General features: G+C 41.8%; 1 protein-coding gene across 2 annotated transcripts in view; it reads left to right on the forward strand.

Annotated features, from left to right (window-relative positions):
• COLQ (collagen like tail subunit of asymmetric acetylcholinesterase) overlaps window positions 1–23,761 on the forward strand; it is a 66,430-nt gene that overhangs the window by 23,002 nt on the left and 19,667 nt on the right. Inside the window, exons 2-8 of one of the 2 annotated variants that reach the window (XM_018576425.1) lie at window positions 9,436–9,551; window positions 11,989–12,090; window positions 13,429–13,473; window positions 14,474–14,500; window positions 17,746–17,817; window positions 19,506–19,568; window positions 23,252–23,278. In XM_018576425.1, coding sequence (XP_018431927.1) covers window positions 9,436–9,551; window positions 11,989–12,090; window positions 13,429–13,473; window positions 14,474–14,500; window positions 17,746–17,817; window positions 19,506–19,568; window positions 23,252–23,278 — 452 coding nt within the window. The remainder of the gene's footprint in view (window positions 1–9,435; window positions 9,552–11,988; window positions 12,091–13,428; window positions 13,474–14,473; window positions 14,501–17,745; window positions 17,818–19,505; window positions 19,569–23,251; window positions 23,279–23,761) is intronic. The other variant, XM_018576433.1, reaches the window with a different exon arrangement.

The following is a 23,761-nucleotide window of genomic DNA, read 5'->3' on the forward strand; positions in this document are numbered from 1 at the left end:
TTTAAAACAGCCGAGTGATGGAAAGGTTAACTTTAATGAAGTTCAGTAACCTATAGCAGCAAATTAGACACAAAGTAAGATAAAATAAAATCATCTGTTATTAATAGTGAAAACGAATTTGTTATATTTGCTTCAGTGTTTATAGTTGATTCTTTTTATTGCGGTTAATAATTCTAAGAAAGTTTTATTTGGTGCATATTTAGGACAAGCGATAGAAATAAAGTAAGAGAGTGTGGGAAAATAATGAATGGAAGCCCTGCAGTATACGTAATGCGTATCACCCAGTTTGTTTATTATTAGTTTTGATCTGTTCCCAAGTAGGAAAGACACCTGTGAAGTTATGTCAGCAAGCGCTTCTCAGCATGGCTTGGACAGTCAATCAATGTTTAGATAAGCCAATGAGTCACTTGAATTGAAGACAAGCCTTCGGGACAGCTGGTACAGGAACACAAATGTGCAACTGTGTAATGAAAATAACTGTAAAAAGTAACTGACTTTTACAATAAGCAAAGAAAAGAGCAAATCATTCAATAATGAAATGAAATCATTGTAATCAGACAGGTCACAGGGTTAACTGTTTTTCCTGGCCAAGACTTTCTCCAGATATTATTCGTTTTTAGCCTCATTTAAATCAGAACTCCAAGGAAAATTATTATTAACCTTTGCAGTGGGGCTACCACTGCACTGCAAGGGTTAACTGCTCCTTTTTGGTCTAGGGAGGACGAAGCTAGCCGAAGGATCGGCCGAAGCTACGGCCAGATCCTTCGGCAGCTTTGTGAATAGACCCCAAAGTTATACTCAACCCATTCTAAGAGCCCCCCAGCCTCTCTTCTCCTGCACTGCAGCGAAGGAATGTCCCTTGTTGGCTTCATGTTTTATACACTGTGTATAGAATGCAGGGACGTGCGGTCAGGGGAGGCAGATGAAGCAGAGCCTCACCTAAAATGATGGAGGAAAAAGCTGTCAGCTTCAAGTCTGAAGCTGACAGCTTTTTCCTACATTCAAATCGGCATCTAACAGGTTACACAGCAGGGAAACCCTCCCCGCTGTGTAACCGGTCATGGACGGAGCACCTCAGCAGTGAGGAGCAAGTGAGGGACAGGGAGGCTCCTCCCTTCCTCCATTACACTAGCTTGGGGACGGGATGGGGGTGGGGCTTTGTCCAGCAGGAGGCGGGACTTTGACTGGCGGGGGGGGGGCACGATGTGCTGGGGGCAAGGCTGGGGAATGCCTCATCTGGAGCTAGAGGTACCGCACATCACTGATAGATTGTGAGGATTTACGAGACCTTACACCAGTGGAGCAGATGGAGAGAGAGAGAGTCTCCAGGGACCAGTCTAAGAGCAAACCGGCTCAGAGGTTCAGGTGAGCATAATTTTTTTATTTTCCTCCCTAAACACAAACAAGCACTTAATGCTTACAGTTTGGGGATAGCCCGCTGGGTTGCACATTATGCAGACAAAGTCTTCTGTTGTCAGTGTCAGGAAACCCACCCTGAGAAATGTCATTCAGCCATCCCTGGAGTACATGTAGAGGTCAAGTGGCTGTAGAGAGGCTTCAGGAGATCAGAAGCTGTGATCAGCGGGCTTTTGTGAGCATCAGAACTTCTCTTCCCATACAAGTCAACGGGAATGCAAAAGCAGCTTGAAGCCGGTTGATGCAGCTTAGAAAGAGGTCATATCGGGTCAAAGAGAGGTCAACTACAGGTCAAATCCATCTGCCAATGAACTCTAAAGGTGCCCATACACCTTACGACCATCGCAAGACCTTTGTCTTGCGATGGTCGTAAGCTTATTAAAAGCTCGTACGATCTGCCCATCTTGGACAGGCAGATCGTACTTGCGATCATCGAGGGGCGGGCTTCCTATGATCGCAATGAGGGGTGGGCTTCCTATGATCGCAATGAGGGGTGGGCTTCCGATCACTGCAAAAGGGCAGTGTGCACGTGCGCACACCGGCCCATTCGGCAGTTGTCGAACAAGCAGGCCTAAAAACTAAGGGTTTTCCAGCCTGCTTGTTCGACGGAAGACGCGCGACCGTACAGTAGAAACGGTCGCACGCCTTCCATACACTGCACGATTATCGTACGATCGCGGGATTTCCTGCGAATCTCGTACGAGAATTGTGCAGTGTATGGGCACCTTTAATGATCTCAGAACTAACTAAGACTGATCCCAAATGCAAGCAGAGTGCACCTTGGAAGCAAGCTGCATTTACCCATTGACACTACTCTTTATACATTGGGGTATTTTATGAATGTGTTGTGACAAAACGTTTAGTTGCAAAAGCCAAAATTTCATGCTGACTAACTGCAGTTTTATCTCTATTATGCATCTTTTTTAAGAGTTCTTGTGACATAGTCACGCTTGTGACTCACTACACATGTTTTGCAATATTTCACATAATTTCTCGACTGCACAGTAATTGCGCCCAGCATTTGCAACATTAAAAACCCTCAATTGTCACACATTCTAGAAGTACTCATGAGCACAAAAGTAGCGCAAAGATAATTCACTTCAGAGCTACTTAGCTGTCCTCCCTACAAGTTTGTGATGGTTTAGAGGCAATTCACAAAGAGTTTAGAGACCATTCTCCTTACAAAGGCATTTAGAAATGAAACATAAACTAGAATAATAAATCTGTCGCTATATGCACTAGAAATCAGGGATGTGATAGTTTAAAGATGCTCATGATGCAAACAAATGTCCCCCATTGCATGTATAAGACTAGGTGGACTATATTGTTCATTTAAAACAGTTTGTGAAATCATTTAGATCAGTTCACTTATTTTAGTTGATTGTACGAATTAACAGTAGCAGATATTCCAGCTGAACATTCATATACCAGGTGGAAAGAGAAGCCTAGTCTGTCTGCAATGGAATCTGTCATTCTCAGAATCAGGCATAGGATACCATTCAATGTTAATGATATTCCCAAAGTGTTTTTCAAGATTATCCCCTGAACCTCTTTGCTGTACACATCAACAGAGTCTGTTTACTATTTACATGACAACAAATAGAGCTATTAAGGGAAGTAGAGGCACACATTAAGTACAAATAACACAATGGAAATTACATGTTGACCATTTCTATTTTAATACATGTTGGTGACTAAGAAAGAATTACATTTTTTGTAGAAGGTAATAATACTGCCTGCTTGTTTGTGTTGCACTTTATGTGAAGAAAACAATGATAGGCTTTATTATTCTAAAGTGGATCCTGATCTTTTATATTAGCAGTAGTAGAGGATTGTACAGTGTTAGCTACTGAAAGTTTGCAGAAAATGCAGAAAGTTTAGAGTTCGGAGCCAATACAGGGCATTTTCACGAGTATTTGTACTTGTGAAAATGCTCCGATACCAAAGGCTGATACTGTCCCTTTACATTTTTTAACTGGATCGGCTGTCTGAGGTTCCGTGCTTCTGGGTACCTTAGGCAGCCTGCCGGGGACCTGGCAGTAGCTGTCTTTAACAGTGCCAGCCTGGTGCCACATCTCCTCCTTCCCTGTGCTAGTACGGTACAGCTCAGGGCAACCCCACACCTCACATACAGCCGTGGTCCGACTGAAGACCGGCACCCGCCTGTTCAGCTGACCACCCACCCTTTCAGGTCGGCACCTGCCCGTTTAGCACAGCACCTGCCGCAGAGCCCTGGAGAGACCCACATACAGCCCTGGTGAGATCTGTATGCAGCCTGGTGAGATATGTATTCAGCTCTGGTGAAATCTGTACGCCTCCCTGGTGAGATCTGTATTCAGCTCTGGTGAGATCTGTATGCCTCCCTGGTGAGATCTGTACGCAGCTCTGGTGAGATATGTACGCAGCCCTGGTGAGATATGTACGCAGCCCTGGTGAGATATGTACGCAGCCCTGGTGAGAACTGCACTAAAATCATTAGTCTTTATTGTTTTAGAAAAAATGTCCTTTTAAGAAAAAGTATCGGTAATTGGTATCGGCAAGTACCTGAGGGAAAGTACTTGTACTTGGTCTTGAAAAAATGGTATCGGGACATTCTTTGTTAGTAGAGATTTAAATATACAGTATATATACTGTATATATTGCTCTGGGTACATAGGGAGTTTTTTTACTCAAGTTGGAGAGCCAAGGGAAGACGTTTTGCTGCTGGAGAGGACTAAGACAACTGTGGATGCTGGAGCCTTGCAGGGAACTTAGTATCTCACTTGAGAGAATGGATGGAGCCCCCTACTTGCTAGTAAGGGTGCTGTCACATTACAGAAAAGCCAGTCTTACTGAATGCTGTTCTGTAAAGCTTGGAGTCTGTGTGGAACTATGCTCTAGGTATCACTCCTTAAAGTACAGCCAGTTACTGGCTGGTGACATTTGCAAAGTTCTTTTGAGGCGTATGGAAAATGGAACCATTTGCGGTGAAGGTAAAATAAAAGTTCATGATATAAAATATCCATTAATAAAAAGGCCTTTAATGGGGGGCGTGGCCTGGACGCGATGGTGGAGAGTCGCACTTAGGCTGAGCTGCGTCTGGACCCACTGCATCCGCACCCATCCGACCTGATTCCAGCAAGCCAGCTACCACTGAACCATGGCAGGGAAGCGGAAGACCTCCACAAAGCTGCCAAAGACCCCAAAACTGCCGAGGGGATCGCTGGAACACTTCCTCCGCGATCGGCAGACATGCGACCGGTCCGCAGCCAAGATGGCGCCCGGCAGTACCCATGCTGCCGGCTCGCCCTCAGGTATGCCTCGTCCCACACCGATCCCCCCACTCTTCCTAGACGGTGACCCCCAAGGCCCGGGTGGATCCCCGCGATCGGGGTATTCAGACACTGCCACGTCTGATGGGGAAGACCCGGAATGGGACTTGAAAGCCGTCCTCCGGTCCCTGCCCACTAAAGCAGACCTCCAGGAATTTGTCTCTCAGGTGGAAGGAGCGCACAGGCAGGCCATCACTGATCTCCGGGCCGATACTTCCCAGCTAGGCCAGAGAGTGGAGAGGCTTGAGACACAATACTCTGAGGCACTGCATACCATCTCCCTCCTAAAGGACAAGATCCAAAAGCAAGATTCTAGCATTGCAGTGCTGACTAACCAATTAGACGACCAAGAGAACAGGAGCCGTCGCTCTAACATCCGACTGCGAGGCCTCCCTGAGGCGACCCGACCCCAGGACCTGTTGCCCACAGTGATGGGCATCTTCAACCAGATCTTAGACAGGCCTGCCACCACGCACATCGAGATTGACAGGGTTCACAGAGCCCTCCGCCCCCCCACCCAGGGTCCGGACAACCCCAGGGATGTTATTTGCAAACTGCACAAATACACAGAGAAAGAATCTATCATGCACCGCATGCGTTCTCGCTCTCATATTGACTTTGATGGCGCGAAAGTGTCCCTATACCCGGATCTCTCTCGACGCACACTGGCTATGAGGAGATCCCTGCGGCCCCTACTGGAATTGCTGATGTCGGCCGACATCCCCTACAGATGGGGCTACCCCTTTAGCCTGATTGCTAAAAAGAACGGGAAAACGGCAGTCCTCCGCGACAGGGACGACCTACCCAGGTTCTTGCACCAACTGGACTTACCACTGGTGGACCTACCTGCCTGGCAGCAACCGAACGAAGACATCCGTCTGCCCCCCCGGCCCGCCCCGTGGCGCACCGTGGGCTTCAGAACCCCATGTACTGCCAGAGCGCCGCCGAGAGCCCCGGACCGAATATGGCAGGTCGGAACCTGGCCCATGCACCATGGCTTCCACCAGAATTCAGGGGCCTAGCCCCCACCACTTCCCCACTCACTTCCCACAAACTACGGTTCTGGGACCGCACGAACAAACAGGGCCGACTGGTAACTGCCTTTCCCCCTTTTCTCTTCTTATACCCCCCCTCCCCACTCCGGACCTCGACACCTGGTTATTATTGATCGGAGATTACTGTGTTAGCGCATTTTGTTCAATGACGCCTGCTCGCAAGGCCATGTGGCAACTAGCTATACCAAATCCGGAAAATGTTGTTCTTTATGCTTTTGTCATTTAACATCTCCTTCTTTGTTTTTTCAAATGTGTTTCCTCTTTTTGTTTTCTTTTTGTTTTATATTGTGAAAACCAAAAATAAAGAATACTTCAAAAAAAAAAAGGCCTTTAATAGTTATATATCTGTTTCACATAAAAAAAATAACAATGCCACATGCATGTGATATTTATGTTTATGCGTTTGTGATCATCTCCAGGAGAAAAAAAAAAGCATATAGAAAAAACTCATGTATCATAGTAATTAGAGCCAACTGGGCTGCTCAAATCCTGCAAACTATAATTATTTGTCTTATGTTAGGAGTTAGTTTAATTGAAATAAGTGGATGTGTGGGAGGACAGTGGAGACAAGATATCTGCTCAATTTCATCTTTGACAGATTTGCTTATTACTACTAAGACAAAACAGCAAGAGTGAGATTAAATGCACACAAGGTTTGCATGTTTGGACATTATTATGTGTGTTACAATAGATAAGTGTACACTGTATTTTTATTTGAGATCAGTGTTCTTGAATATTGCACCCTGTGATCCTGTTGGTTCATAGACCATAAACTGGGTGTTTAACTGCCTCCGGGCTGGCCGTAGTAAAAAAACGGCCGGCCCGGAGCTCCCTAGATGTGAGCGGGCGTCTTTAGACCTCCGCCCAGACATGCCCCCTCGCGCCCGCCGCTGGGCGCGTGCGAGAAATGAGCTTCAGAAGCTACAAAGAAGCTGATGGAGCAGATCTGTGCTTCATCAGCTTCTTTTGGGGGGTCCTAGGTGATATTAGGGGTTTTGGAGACCCCTGATGTCTCCATAAAGAGGACCTAGCAGTAGAAAGGTATCATGGCACACTCACAAGACAGCATGTAAAGAAACTTGTCTCACCACTAAGGTTAATAACAGAGGTTTGGATACACGTTTTCTGCAGAAAATGTGAAAGCCGCACAGCCGCGCCAAGGCACCTCTTATAGTGCGGTCCTAACTCTAAACTATGAGAGTCTCCATCTTGGAGCACATGGGGGCAGAAGATTTCAAATTGGGTGCAGGTTTGTCAGGAGGCACAGGAACACACAATGGATCCCAGCTGCCAATGGGATGTGCGGGATCCCTTGTGTGTTCCTGTGCCTTTAAGGGAGGTCGGGCTTCCTCCTGACAAACCTGCACCCAATTTGAAATCTTCTGCCCCCATGTGCTCCAAGATGGAGACTCTCATAGTTTAGAGTTAGGACAATACTATAAGAGGTGCCTTGGCGCGGCTGTGCTGCTTTCACATTTTCTGCAGAAGACGTGTATCCAAACCTCTGTTATTAACCTTAGTGGTGAGACAAGTTTCTTTACATGCTGACTTGTGAGTGTGCCATGATACCTTTCTACTGCTTGCTGTTTAAAGCCCATTTCGTGTGCACCTTACTGTATAGTTGGTGACAAATTGTTGAGTGCGTTTGTCATTTGTTTTGCATAAAGAGGACCTGTCACATATTTTGATATCACATAGGGGTGTTTTATTAGCCCCCGTATGTGATGGCAATAACGTTTAGTGAAAAAAAAAATTAAAGTCCCCCCCCAATTTTATTTTACACAAAAAATTATTTAAAAAAAAATTAAAAAATGGCCTGGCCAGGAAGGGGGTCTAAACACCTGGTCTTGAAGTGGTTAATAGTAATTATATAAACAATTATATGTTTTAAGAAGACATGTAACAGTAAACACTCATGAATATTATCTCAGAATTATCCCTGCACAATACTCTATTGCATTATATTGCAATATTACTCTATAATATTGCATTCAGATGCTCTGTGTAGTATTCACTTTTTATATGAAAGTTAGTAGATGTCAATGTAATCAAACAACATGGGTATGGTTATGCTGATGCAAGGCAAGACAAGCAAGAATATTATTGGTAATTATGCTCTTGCAATGATCTGACTGGGTTAGACTGTGTGTCTGTTGTTTAATATCTGTGAGGTTAGCCTATGCCTTTCTCTGCATTTCATTATTACCATTCTCTGCCTGTCACAAGTCTGTGTCCTGCTCTATTATCACCCATATCCAGGGCCATAACTACAGATCACGGGGCCCCATAGCAAAAATGTGATGGGGGACCCCCCTGACGATCTCTCTCCGAGCTGCAAGTAATGATGACAAGATCCCAAAGACTTCACTTGTGCATCAACCAATCCAACCCTTCATGATACAGCACTATATTATCTTTACATGTTTTTTGTTTAATTTGCCTGCACAACCTTATGGGGCCCTCTTCCACCCCCAGGCCCCATAGCAGCCACCTAGCCTGCTATGGCTATAGTTACGCCACTGTCTATACCTTGTTACCGTAATCTCTAAAGGCATTTAAGGAGCTCTTTTCTACACACATATCCTTGGAGCATTTTGTGCAGCCTACAGACCTTGACCGTGTTGTGATGTCACCTTCTAGTTATGCCTCTTTCCTGATCTGTTTCCAGTGTCATCTCATGTAGCACGGATCAAGGGTCTGGTAAGGGATTTTAAGAGGGGCACCACACTTTTTTTCATTTTGGCATTGGGGTCCCCCCTAAAATTCCTACCGGACCTAAAAGGTTTGGTATGAACTGGGGGGGAGGGCGCCTGCTGTTTATTTTTTGTATTGTTTCTATGGACTGTCAAAAGTTAAAAAGTAAACATTTAATATCGCTTTTCTGCAACTAATTTTTGTTCGTAATTAGCATTCAACTTATCCAAAATGAACTAAAAATTGGATTTGTCCGAATCCAAATACCGAAATGAATTGACTTACTGACCGGAATCCCGAAAAACAAAATAATGAAGAATCTGAACCGGAAAAAAAAAAAAATGTTTTTGCTGGCTTACATGTCTAGAATAGAAGCCAAAGTCTCCAAGTGGATCTCAAATGTTCTTCAGTATCCTTTACAAGAACTACAATTTTTTTCTTTGTCCCTAATTACCCGTATTTCCTATCTCGAATACAGGAAGAAAATGTAGTTTATACTTGTGAAAAGATCGCTGAGTCTCACAAATTTCCCATGCAGGTGCGATCGTCCACAGGTAATCCCAGCATGTAATCCCAGCATGTAATCCCAGCATGTGAACGGCCTATGAACAGCCGTAGGCAGTGGCAGATGTCATTGCAATATACAGCACCTCCTACCCACAGCTGAACGCATGAATCACATTGAGGAATTTGTGAGACTTGGCAATCCAACCCCATTCACAAGTATTAATGGGGCCTATTGGAGATGCAGACAGGTTGAAAATACTCATTTGGTAGCTTGGGAAATTATTAAGAACCTCTGTAATGTTCAGAGATTCCCCCGAACATCCTGTTCTAGAGGTAGCAGTGACCGGGACAGGAAGTTAGGAGAAATCTCTCTATGACAGTGATATGAACTTTCGGAGTTTGTTTCGATTGAAAAAAATGAGTAATTTACATTTTTCAATCTTTTTTGTCAGCTTTTCCTTCTTTAGAACAGAAGAAACGAAGCAATAATAAAGGATGCTGTCTCTTAAGTCCTCCCCCTCCACCAATCTTCCCACCTCCGCCATTCTTCAGAGATCGCAGACACACAGTAAGTATCCATGTTGTAACAGCACAGACAGCTCTCTGTAGGTTGCACAGTCAGTATTCAGTTTTTGAAGTTTATTCAGTCTGAATTAAATGCATATGCACCTTTCCTGTATATATCATATTATTATTATTAGGGTTACACATTTTGGCAATGCTTTGTAAGGTTTTGTAATGAATAATAATCTACCATGTGCTACAAATTAGCAGATTTGTAGGGAGGTTTAAAATGTGCAGGCAGATTGTATCGAAATGTAACATTGTAACAGTTTTCCATGTGGTGTCAGAAAAGAAAAGACCAATAAAGGACCAATTCATTCAAATAGATGTCTCATCATACCAACAGTATATGTATAGTAATTTAATGGAAAATCGACTAAAGCACAGTAACAGCAATCCCTAAATATATTATTTTCCCTGTGCTTTCTAGTATTTCTCCTCCAAGAGGATTTTCTATCTGTCCTTGAAAACAATTGCTCAGTAGAAACCTGCCAGTGAAGGTTAAAAAAAACAATCTAGCTTATAGAACCTAGTGGATTTCATTAACTGTTCATGCAGTCTTTCCTGATTGCTCTGCAGGCTGCTGTTCCATATGGAGGTTACAGAAAAATTTAACTACTCTCCAGGATTGATTGATTTTAGCTTGGATATTTAACAGCAGAATGTTTTATTCTTATGTTGTCATTCAGTTGACAGTAAATACATCATTATTATGACAACACTGTAGAAACCAATTAACCATTGTGAAAACGCACTCAATGTAATGCACAAAATGCAGTTAAACAGAATACGATGTGTACTGTATATCCTTATACATGTTTGACTAATAACCATATGCTATATACTGTATCTGCTTGCATAGTCTAATATAATTTAAGAGGGTGGGTTTAGAGGCGGAGTTAAGGCCGAGGCAGGGTTGGGGTTAGGTGGGGCAACTGGTGGCGAGTAACTCTTAAGGCCTGGCTAGTAGCTCAGGACTTGAAATTTTGAGCCCTGGTCTAATCAATATGGTGCATAACAAACAGACCACTGAGCAGAATCCATTACCATTTACTCATAGGTTAGCAACAAGTCCCTACTAGCAGGGACTGTGCAAGGCAACTTATACCAGTTGAGCAACCAGCAATCAAAATATATGAAAACAGTTATATCACAGAAAAATAAATAAGACAATATAGTGCTATGTGTTCACTATTGCAAGCATTGCACTCTGGGGAATAAAATCAATATGAGACTTAGGGAATAAAATTATGTTTTCTCTCACTTTATATTGATTGTCCGTCTATGTAATTCACTGTTACTTGGGAAATTGGGTGCCTGTGTTGGCAAAAATGGCAGTGATTTCTGAATTTATTAAGCATCATCGGTAATCCAAGCTCCAATGGCAACCAACTCCACTGCACTTTATAGTACAGGGAAGTTTATACTGCAACATATTGCTGGTTGTCACTAGCCCCAGTATTACAGATGCAAATATTGCTAGTGCTTGTTCTGATCTTGCTGGATTTGGAGCCTAAAGGGAACCATCTAAATAACTGGTGAGGAGACCAAGTCAGCCCTGATCATCCAGAATTGCTGTGAGCATATATTTGTCTCAGATTCTGACACATGAGGAGAGTCAATGTGCTCAGTGAACTAGTAGTAGTGTGTTGGGTAACCCATGCCCTGTTGGGGTCATGGCCTTACTGACACTAAAGCCAGGTACACATGATATGAATTTCAGTAGGTCCCACATTCTGTATGGCACCCTGCCCTCCAGCATCCTTCCGCCAGTGGTTGAAAAATTCTTGGCTGGATGGAGCTGGCACCCAATCAGCTGCTAGCTCCATTCAGGTATTCTGACAACGGCTGTTCAGCATGAATGGAGGAATCTGTTATATTTTTTCTGTTCAGCCCACAGGTTGAATAAAAAAAAAAATAAACACCCAACTTTACTCTATGAACTCCAGTCAGCAAGTGAGTGGACTACAATGGGGCTACCTATTTATTGATTAAGTAATTGATCTTATGTTAATTAGGTCAACAAAATCCAATAATCCCCTGTCACCTCTGAATTAAAGAAGGACCTCTTTTGGACCCCACTCATTTTCTGACTGGAAGTCCTTGCTTCATTCTATGAACTCACTGAGTAAACTAGTAAAAAATGCAAGGTACCCCTTTACAAATTTATTATTCATGACTAGCAGATTACAGGTATCTGCCTGATGTAATGCATTTTGGAGTTTCTGATATTAATAATCTTAACTGGCTTTGGTGCTTTATGTCAGCCATGGAAAGCAAGACCAACAAGGGCTTATCTGTAATTGTACATGCATATAAAAAGCTCTAACAAATTATGTAACAATTCACTTGTTTAAAATGTACTGCTTGTAATTTTATGGCTAAAATATACCTAAATATAAGTAATGTAAGATATCAAATAATTGTTTTTTTCTTTAAAGATGTATGACCTGGATTATACAAACTCACCTCTAGGGCAAAACCCAACAATACCTATATGTGTACCAGGCCCAACGGGGCCAGAAGGCCCTCCAGGCCCACAGGTTAGTACTACGTGGTGGTGAAAACAAAATGTCATGGATTTTATGATAAAAAAAAAGTTATTTGGTTGGTCTGACACTGCCATAGCTAGGGGTTGCCGTCTGCTTGCTAGTTTAAAAAAAAATGTATATTATGTTATGACGGATGCAACGGGAGAAGGGGAAGACCCTTTTTACTCCAACGTGGAAAGAAACAAAATTTGGAACTATTATAGGAGCCCTTAAGAAATAAACAAAGTCATAGTCAAGCTTGTTCTATCTCTTTTCGCCTTTTAAATTTCCCTTTGGTTGGGGTGGTATTGTAAAAGAATGATCAAGGAATGGCTTTTTAAATAATGGTTGTTTTAGTAAGTGCTTGAATTCAGAGTTTGGGGAACCAGCAAAGGGAAAAGTAGTAGCAGCAAGGTCTTAGGAGGTGATATGTAAAAAGGGCATCTAAACTACAGGGCTAAATAATGGATCAAAAAAGTATTTAGCTGCTAGAGAAAAGATGACATTAAAATGTGACAGTCTGGAAAGGGCCAAGGTCTTCTTGCAGGAGCAAGGCATAGATTTAGATTGTATGAAGTCAGTATATAGGTGAGATTTTTTTTCCACAACCATTTGGCTGTTTGGGGACATTTTTAATGTAGTGTGCCTTTGCAAGTATTGAATCTAATAATGGGTTTTTGTACTCTGAAGAATATACATAGCACTTAGTGTATTCCCAGCTCATCACACCTGGAGGGTGACCCTTTGCATGCCAGCATAACAGCCAGCTTTCATGGCTATTATACTCGAGAACCAACATGTTAAACCCCCTTCTTGTTCAGGCCATTTTTTTAGTTTTCTTTGCTCTGATAATTTGACAATTACTTGGCCATGCAGCACTGTACCCAAATTAAATTATTTTTTTAGACATGTAGAGCTTTCTTTTAGTGGTATGTATTAACCACTGGGATTTCCTATTTATTATGTTTCCCTAACTTTCTGTTTTAAAACATAGCATGCGCGATTACATCACGGCGGGGTGTCTCCCAGTATCCGCTGTGGGTGACACCGGGCCTTGGGACGCCCCTGAGGGGAAATATAATGATTTTTTTCTCATTCAGCCCAAAGGGTCTAAGAATGCATGCCTACTTTCATCCAAAAATTTGAATTGCCACCAGAACCAACAGCTACCAAAGTCTACAGGACAGGGAATTGAGAAAAATCTTCCTAATGAGTGGTTCTAACCCCTGAAAAAGAAAAAAAGGTTTTGGCTTTAGATATATGTTAATAGATGCAGTTCCTACTACTGACCCTAGAATTTCCATGAGTTCTTATGCAACTACATATGTACTGTTTTATTTTTGTTATCAGGGCCCACACGGTTTGCCGGGGACAACTGGACCAAAAGGAGAAAAAGTAGGTTTAATTTTAGCATTGCTGATGTCTATGAGTAGGGATGCTAAATTATTCATTTTACTTTAGTCTTGCTTGATAACAGCTATCATTGATGTGTGATGATTGAAGGGCAGTTTGCCTGTTCAATAGATCTTAGACTCTAAAACGTTTGTGTGACATTTAATCCAAGACACAAAGGGGTCCCTCTGTTAATGTCACAGAATTAAATGTTGAGCTTTTTTGTATTTTAAATTATTTAAAAATCCCAAAGCTGTTATGTTTCTTCTGCCAATACTGGGGTTTGTCCTTTTCACCTTTACTATGGAAGAATTTGGGGGTTGAGGATTTTTGAGATGCTGGACATGCTGTAATACACTATTTCCAGTAAAAAAGAAAGTGATGAAAGAAGTTTTTTCTAAGTGGCATATCTGACTTTCTTGCCAATTTTGCCTCTGTTTGTTTTACACATCTTTATGCTATTTTATTGACATTTTTACATAGTACTTTGTATTCAGTAGTTATCATTTTGGTGTATCATAAATGACATGAAAAGTTACATAAGAAGTGATGAAAAAAAAAGAACTGAAAACACAACATATTGTAAAGTCAGAATTTATTCTATAAATATGGCCTAAAGCAGGGGTGGGCAACTTCGGCCCTCCAGCTGTTGTGGAACTCAGGTGAGTTAAATATTTAAATGGATTTAGGAGCACACTTGCCATGGGGCAGCAGAGTAAATTGGCAGCAATTAAGTAAAGCAATCCAGCAACATTTCTTAAGGTCAACAAGCCAAAGCTCTTTTTTTTATCGAGTAAGCGCTAGAACCTCGATCTAGACTGCATAACATGTAAAGGAGAATAAGATAAATCATAACAATTTGTCTGTGAATTATTGAGTTTGGTACTTTGACACTTTATTGTAAAAATTTTCTAACAAAGCTGAAGTTTTCTTAGAGTGTTCTCACTGAGAATGTATTTCTAGTTACACTTGAACTTACTAAGGTTGCTTTGTATTTTTACAGGGTGAAATTGGCAGGCCGGGCAGAAAGGTATAATCTTATATTACTTCCACATTTTCCACAGCCAATGATACAGCCGAAGTGGGGAGAATGGTCAGTTCTCCCCGCAAAATGTAAACAAATAGTTTTAAAAAAAACTCTGCGTGGTCCCCTTCCAGATTCGTACCAGTCCCTTTGGGTCTAAAATTCCTACCAGACCTAAAGGACCTGGTATGACTTTTGGGGGGAACCTCACACACCTTTTTTTTTACATTTGTAACCCCACACTGTTTTTTTTTTCTTCTTTTGCTTACTTTTTTTTCTTCTGTTTTGCGAGCAGAATAACCGAGCCGAATTCTGCAAGGCAGCATTTAGCTATTCACTCCCTGCTGTTCGGCCCCCATGAGAATAGGGATGAACAGCAGGGAGTGATCTGCCATACGCTCACCTGAGCCGATCCAGATGTTTGATCGGCTAAGGTGAATGTGTTCTTCACTTCGGCTTAGCCAAGCTTGCTGTTTGGCTGAACCGAAGCCAGTCGTTGTACTGCTGAAATCAGCCACACTGGTCTGAAGTGAATAGCTGAACGGCGTTCGGATCTCTTCACTTCGGGCCGGTTATTCACTCGGCTGCCTTCTGCAGCTTAGTGAATCACCCCTTAAGTGTTCCAATACCAAATTATGGTGAAAGTGCATGTTTTCAGGAAGTTAAATACACTCTGAGAACATTTAATAAAGCAGAGGTATTGCCTTACCACAGCTATACCTCTGGCTTAAAGAAAAAACAAACTACACATTTATAAAACACAGTGTGCTTTCCCTATGTGCTTAACACTCCGCTAGCATTAGGACTTCTAAGCCAGCAGAATGTGAATAAAATAAATGTAAGAAAGAAAAGAAGAGCCCAGTTGCATGATAAGTGAAAGCCTTATGAATGGCTTTTCACCAATCATGGAATGTTCTCCGCTTCGTTAAGGGAAGTTGGTAGGACCCTGGAGGCTTTACACTACTGCCTGCATTTCATAAATAGGACGACAATGCCGGCCATGGTGTGGACAAACATTGCAGTGTATTGAGAGTGGATAGCGGTATTCTCTCTCTATTTTAAACAGAGCCTTAAATTGTTACATATACGTCATAAAAATAATTTCATACCTCTGCTATTTCTATGAATAGCAGCTAGTTCTACCCAGGTCTTTCTGGTGCTAACAATTACATCATGTCCAAGACAGTGTGGCACCACTAAAGACGATGTCATTTGTTTTTGTGCACCATAAAAATACTTTGTACAAACTCTGCAAGTCTGAATTCTAGACATTCACATGGTAAATCCCAACTGGCCAGCGCTACAAATAGCATGGGACCCTCTCTTATGCTATGCAGCATCACTCACATCCTCTCACTGTCGGAAGTGATCAGATTTAGAAGCTGGGGAAGAAGGAGTTATTAATAAACCATCCTGTGATTGCTCTAACAGAACAGAGAATGACTGCATGGTACAAGTCAGCCAAGTGTTTCCTCAGATCTAGAAGTCTAAGAAGATATTGTTACATCCGTGAATTCATTTTCCTTTTCGGTTTTCACAGGACAGTGATTACTTAATATCTGTTTAGATATTTAGATAAGATACTGTTTACTTAATATTGAACTTAGATGAAATACAAACCGTATTAAAAAAACAATAGTATTTAAGTCAATATAAGCAATGTTTTGGACAGGAGGAATGCAGTTGTTTTGCAACTGCAATAAAATGCAGTTTATTTTATCACTGGTGACATGTTACAACCTGATGGCACAATCTATGAAATGTAGGAAATTTAAACATATGTGGACATGATATCCAGTCCAGGTTATCTAAACCCATAATCAAAAAATGTTTTCCTTTATTTTCACCTGGTGATTCGGCCAGTAACACACTTCATGTGGTAGGGTGGCTCCAATCTGTATAAAGGTGCCCATACCCCTTGCGATTATCGTAGATAATCGCGGGAAATCCCGCGAACGTACGATAATCGCAAGGAGTATGGAAGGCGTGCAACCGTTTCTACTGTACGGTCGCACGTCTTTTGTCGAACCAGCATGCTAGAAAACCTGCCAAGAATCGTACGATTGTCAGCAGGTTAGTGGCGTGCTCGTTCGACAACTGCGGAACGGTCTGGTGTGTGCACGCGCACACTGCCCGCTCAGCATTGCGGTCACCAGAAGCTTTCGATGATCGCAAGTACGATCTGCCTGTCCAAGATGGGCAGATAGTACAAGCTTTTAATTAGCTTACAACCATCGCAAGACAAAAGTCTTGCGATGGTTGTAAGGTGTATGGGCACCTTAAGAGCAGCAACCCTTGGACAGCAGCATTGCCAACCTATGATAACGGTGGTGTTAGATGCGCTAGCAGATTTAGATGGACCTAACTAACATATTACAGCCAAACTCCAGCTAACACTTTTGAAGCAGTTACAGCATTTTTGTATCCTTTTGGGATAAAGGTGTTACATGAATAAATATAAGCAGACCTGTCAGTGTTAAATGGTTTGTCTCCACCCTCCAACTACCACTTTTGCTGGACAGCTTGGTCTGTTAAAGGAAGTTGAAAAATGACACTGTTACTGGCAAGATCACCAGGTGAAAATAACGGCGAAAGGGCCTAAAAAAAGATAAAGAATGCACCCACCATGTCTAAGAATTGGTAAGCTCCAATATATAACATTTTTTGTTTTTGGATTTAGATATGCTTTAAATGTGCTCTGTTGCGGTGCATTGAGGTGCCATTTCCAATGAATATATATCAGGTGCGTTGCCATGCATTGTGGTAATGCACATTAACACATGCATTTCAGCACGCATTGCCACAGTGTACAAATGTGAATGGCCCCAAAGTCATTATTTGCTTGCATTTTTGTTGTAAGATGTTTCTATCGTTGTTCTATTTTTGCTTCTTAAGTCAAATGGTTTGATGTCTAAAAAGGTACCGTTTTGTGTTGCCAGTACAAATTAGTCATGGTTAAAGCACTTCCGTTTTTGCTGTCCAAGTTTAAAATAAATGAAGGAAATCAATTTTATTTCCAAAAGTTTTTGAAATTTTACTTACCTTTGTAGTTCGTTAGCATAAAAACCAAAGAAAGAGTAGCAGAATACTATATGTTACAAATGCATTTGGTTAGTAGATGTTAACATAAATGTAAGGTATTTCCCATTATATGAAGGTATTCCTCTGCAACTGTGCATTCTGTGGTCATTTACATGGCATATTTATTTCTTATTCCTGTGATATAACTAATTAATGAATTTCCTTTCTAGGGCAGGACTGGTCCTCCTGGTGTTCCGGGAATGCCAGGTCCTATTGGACCAGGAGGAACAATGGGACAGAAGGTACACGCTCTTCAAATACCATTCTGTACATAATATTTGTGTGCAGCCACCGCCTGTCATTAAATTTCTACAGGCTGACTGGTGGTGCATGTCACTCCCAGCAGAGATATTATGACCTTATTGTACACTATATGACCATTAACTGTCTTGTCCATGAGCCCTAATGACTAAAAAAACACAAAAAACTAAAGGTGAAAGGTGCCAGTTGTAACTGGGTCAATTTCAAAGTTCACTTTAGTATTTATATATATACGTATATATAGTATTTGTTATATAGTTTTTTTAGTTTAACAACATATATATTACATTGTGGCAGTTCTGATACTTCAGACACTTTAATGGCAAGGGGGTTTAACACCGCGGATGTCAACTGGTTAAATAACATGGTATAGACTTGTGTTCTTTGTTAAAGTAGAAATGTGGCCGGACCCAGACTATGGATATTTAAATATTTCCCATTCTTTGGTAAATCAGTAAATGAGCTTTAAAACCTCACTCGAGGCTGCTGTAAAATTTTCTTCCATGCAATGGGGTTCCCTTACCTGTCCGGCATGGGATAAATACTCATTTAGCTAAGAGGGAAAGGAATAGGTACAAACACATTACCTTTTTCCTCTAGCAGGTTTCTTCCTAATTGGGATGATTCCAAGCAACAAAAGGGGTTAATATTTGTATTTATTCCTTACTCCATAGCTAAATGAGCTTTTAATAAATATAACAACAACAACATACAAGCCCCAGTGATCTCTAAAGCTGCAGGCACAATGGAACAATTCATCCTCAAGGTTCACATTAAAAACACTTTCACTTTTGTTTTCACCAGCTCAGCTCACAAGTTCTTTTCCACGTCACCTTCAGCAGTGTCTTGGCAGCCTGCCATCTTTCTAATCTCTAATGTGAACACAGACAAGTGCACAGGGGGGGAGGGAAGATTGCCGATACCCAACTTGACCCAATTAATTGAATCTTCTCTGTGAACTTTGAGAATGACTTGCTCCACAGCATCTGTAGCTACTGGGGTTAGTGAAGGCTTGAAAGACAACTATGTGGTAACCTTTTTTCCCTATAGTTCTCTTCAGGTTCACGGGATTACATATACTAACCTCCTTCTGTGACAAAAAACTCAGTATATAGCGAGCTATTGCCCACTATATACTTAGAACGCCGCAGCCGCGACATACTGTTGAAATCCACCCTCGCTGGCTGATTGACAGCTGGCTTTGCCTATCTAGAGGCCGAGCCAGCTGGGCCCGCCACCTTCTCTGTCCGTTCCTCCAGTCATTGTTGGAGGATCGGAGAGGGGCAGGGGGCAATCCGTGCAGGGAGCATTGACTAACAGTCACCACTCTCTAATGGGTGAAGATTGGGAAGTCAGCAATCGGCAGTGTGTGTTCGCTTACTTCCAAATCAATAGAGCCGACCTGTGACAATGAAGCTGAATTATCGGTTTGAATTATGGGGATGAGTGTTTATCACTCACCCTATATTTCTCCTTTAAAGCATATTTATCGCTTGTTAAGAATATAAAGGTATTTAGATGTCCATAGACCAGCTACAATTATACGTGGGCACACACCCTACAGTAGAGGTCAGAGTTTTGCAAACTAATGTATTGTAACAGAGAAATGGATTAACAAATATAGGAGTTCAATCATACATTTTACAGTTTTTATTTCTTTGGTGAAAAGGGTGAAAAGGGAGATTCTACATCGTTTGGCACACCTGGCTCAAGAGGACCAACGGGCCCCAAGGTTTGTTATATATGTCCTTGTGATTATAATAGGTACTAATATTTTTTTCTGCCATATACAAGCTTTACCTGGCATACAGAGTGTCATTTAGCTGATAAATTAATAATTCTGCTTATCAATGGAAATGCAGTACTGACATAATTAATTATAGAAAGCCAATATCATTTCTGGCAGAATTTTATCAGAGCTATAGCTTTAAAAATAAATTATACTCTACCAAGTACAGTATACACTGCAATTAAACATGAGATTTAAATGTGCTTGACTTGCTATAATAATCGTAATATATGTGGAAAACTGCATGATTGACAGAAGGCAAAATAGATTAAAAAAGTGAATGGATGCAGAATGCATGTGTAGTGCAGCTAAAGCTTTGTACTCTTTTAAAAAACATCTAAGCTAACAATGTTGCAGAAGAACATACACCTTTTAGTGCCAGTAACAACCTGTGCTAGTCTTAGGATTATCTTCTGTGTGCCTGAAGAGCCTCCTTGGATTACATATCCAAGCTGTACACAGGGCTTCGACTTCTTTCCAGGTCAGCAGAGTCCCCACCTTACATGGCACTATACCATGGAACTAGCCTATGCCATTTCAAATGTCTTTGAGGCTTTGGCATCTGACAGCTGAATTGCAGGTAGTGCTAATTTGGACAGATTTGGGCCTGCAAGCCAAGGGGCTACATAAGGACACAGAAACTAATTTGAAGACTATGGCTGAAGTGCAGGTAATGAATACAGGGTGCTGCTATGGCAGGTTTACTTTGAAGGACGACTCCATCCTAAAAATATGTCTCATTAGATGTTCTAGAAGAAAACGCTCAGGGAGTGATTTATCAAAACTGTAGGTGACAGAACCTGGAGCTTATCTCTTCAGTTTGTTTAGTTAAGATTTGAAAATTAAAGATAGAAGTTGATTGGTTGCCATGCACAGCTGCTCCAGACTCTGCTTGCTTCAGGTTTTGATAAATCTCCCCTTTTGTGCTTTGCAGCATAATGCTGTACGTTTTTATTTGATTACAGACTCTCAAGAGTAAACCGATACAGTGCTTGCACTTTGAGTTGTTGGACTTAAAGTAAAACGGAAGCCAAAACATTTTTTTTATTTTTGGATAGAGTAGGGGAGGTTCATAACTTATTTTCCTTCACTTCCTGTCTAATAGTTGCAACAGGAAGTAAGATGAAATCCCTCCAAAGTGACGGAAATAACTGGTGGTCAGCAGGGTCACCAGGACTAGCATCCCCACTGGAAGATTTCCCATCTATTCCTGTTCTGATGACAACCCAAAATTTGAGATTTTCTTTAACTTTTACTTTCAGTGAAAGTAAAGTGAACAGTCACCAGGAAATATAGAGTAGGTAAATCTGCCTAATGAAAATACAGACGGCAATAAAAACCTGACAGGTGTACTAATTCCTCTGCACTCCATCAAAAACTAAACAAAAGGTTTTGGTTTCAGTTGCATTTCAATATACTGTATGTAGAGGTGTATGTGTCTATAACATGTTAACTTGAATGCAGAATATTCAGTCAGCCATAACCCAGATGCTAAACATGTGCCATCCCAACTATACATTTCAAACCAAAACAGCCATTAATATTGTCATTTCAAATGCATAACATTCATGTCATTCAATCTTTAAATCTATCTTATTCTCCCATGGACACAACTGAAAGTCATTCGGGGTCTCTGTGGTAGGTAACAGCAATAATATACAGATCTTGCAAAGACTTTCCCAGGGTAACACAATGTATGTGTTGTTTTTACAATAGCTTATTATCAGAGTTAGGGCAAGATGTAGCCAAGTAGGGATCTTAACAAGGATAAAAATATTATATGTGTAGGTTGGTAGAAAATGTAGGCCCTGTTCACACTGAGCGGTTTATCGCATATTTCTGCAAGATATCGCTCTATGTAGCGTGTCCAATGCATTTCAATGGAGCTGTTCACATCTCACAGCTCAATGTCGCCTGTAGCTTGTCGCTCAAGCTTGTCGCTCGTACATGCCCCTTTTTTCGCGGATGTCACGCGAATCGGCTCCAACAGACTCTATGGTGTCGCGCGAAATCGCGCATTACCGGCGATATCGCGCTACAGAAGGGTCACTTTTGCTGAGGTGTCACTGCAAAATGGAAGGAAAGAATGATCGCTGTTGATTGGTTACTGCCCAATGTAGCAGCAACGAAGTCCCGCCCAAAAAACCTGCTCTGTAGGGCGATAAAATGTGCACTGTCGCTCAATATCACGCAATGTAGCTCAAAGCGGATCAGCACAAAATCGCGCTGAAAAATGCGCAATATCCATGTCGCTCAGTGTGAATGGGGCCTTAAAGTAGTGTTAGACTTTCAAACTGTTTTTCAATAATCAATTCAGATCAAACAAATATACGTTGCTCAGCAAAGTATGTCTTTAACTTTTTGCCCAAGCACTTACAGACTCTGACCAGACGTTCCGGTATCGGGGATGGTAACGAAGCATTTGAGCGAGTACTCGTACTCGTACTCACCCAAATACTCGGTATCGGCACCGATACTAGTATCGGTATTGATGCATCCCTAGCATTATGGTCACTAGATGGAGCCGAGCAGCATAGGAAGTTGAGTTCTTATGCTCACGGAATAACAAGGCCAATACCAAGTCAAATTTGGCTACATACATTATTGCGGGAGTGCAATATAGAAGCCGGCTTTCCAGCCAATCAGCAAGGAGTCGGCTTCCCGGCCAATGAGGAAGCCGGGGCGGCAAGTAATGACCCACCTTCCAGCTTCCTGGTTGTCTGGGAAGCCGCCTCCATGCTGATTGGCCGGGAAGCCAGCTCCACAGCCAATCAGCTTTGAGCCGGCCTAACATTCAGCTCGATGCTGATTGCCAATCAGCATCGAGCTGGCCAAACAGCATTGACCCAGCTTCCCAGCCAATCAGGAAGCCGGGAGGCGGGTCATTACTCGCCAGGTTAATTCTGATTGGCTGGGAAGCCGGTTTCCCAGCTAATCAGCATTGAGCCGGCTAAACAACATGGAGCTGGCTTCCCGGGCAGTCAGGGAGATAGGCGGCGTGTCTTTACCTGCCGCCCGGATTCCTGATTGCCTGGGTGCTCAGCAAAACCGGTATCGGTGCAACCCTACATAATGCAATGCGAATCTTGTTTGCAGAGACAATCACTTTGTGAACATTATATAAGTGTAATGAATACTTTTTTAATGTTAGGAAAGGTGAAGATTTTTCACTTGTCCTTGCCCGTGTACAGATGTATTAACTGTGGCTGTCTGCCTGTCCATGACTTCCATAGTGTTCTTGCTTTATCTCATTGTGAGGTTTCTCAATGAGCTGGTACTTGGTATTTTAAATGGAACCTGTTAGAGTGGCTGGCAGCAGTGCCATCCCAGGGTCACATATATCACCATCACTAGGAATGCTCACGTCTACTGTGCCCCGAGCCATGCTTTCAGTAATTGGGCAGTTATCAGTCTTTAGCTCTGGAGAAGAGCCTCAGCTGTGACCAGTAGCAGCCACATTCCACAGAGCCAATATAAGGAATATCATGACATTTAAGACTAATATGTCTAAGCAAGGCAATTTCACTTATGTGTATATTTCCTCTTTCTTTGTGTATTTACCAGCAGCATGTTTGATATTCTGTTTCTGTTGCACATTTAGATAATTTGTCTGCCATTTCTTTAAGGGTTTTCCTGGCATTAATGGAGAAAAGGTCAGTGCATCTGCCTAAGTACTAACCAGAGTCTGTGCTGAATCTTAAACAAAAATCCTGTAGATTGCAGACTTCTCTGATAACCTATTGCTAGTAGTCAGCTTTTTTTTCTATTTGAACTGCTTTGATTATCCATCTGCCATACTGTAACTGGTGGAAGAATTACAGTATATATATACAAAGCAGGACGAACAGGTATTGAGGGCAAATATGATGATGGACATTGTTCTGTATGACCTGTAGTAGTTTATAAATTATACCTGTCTTCCTGCACTAAACACAGTAGGTGTTATTTAACGGATGACATGGTATTCTATCATGTTTATGTTCAAAAAGTAAGATTTTTTTATCAATAATTTTTATTGGTATAACATGAGAGAGTTGCATCTTCTACAATGTACAATGACTACAGTTAGAGATATAGAAAGTATATAATACAACGCAATGCATCCGTGAATTGTCACCCAGTATACCTTTTTTTGT

The sequence above is a fragment of the Nanorana parkeri genome, unplaced genomic scaffold (assembly GCF_000935625.1).
Source record: "Nanorana parkeri isolate BGI_ZX_2015 unplaced genomic scaffold, ASM93562v1 scaffold4, whole genome shotgun sequence".
In the NCBI taxonomy this organism is placed as follows: Eukaryota; Metazoa; Chordata; class Amphibia; order Anura; family Dicroglossidae; genus Nanorana; species Nanorana parkeri.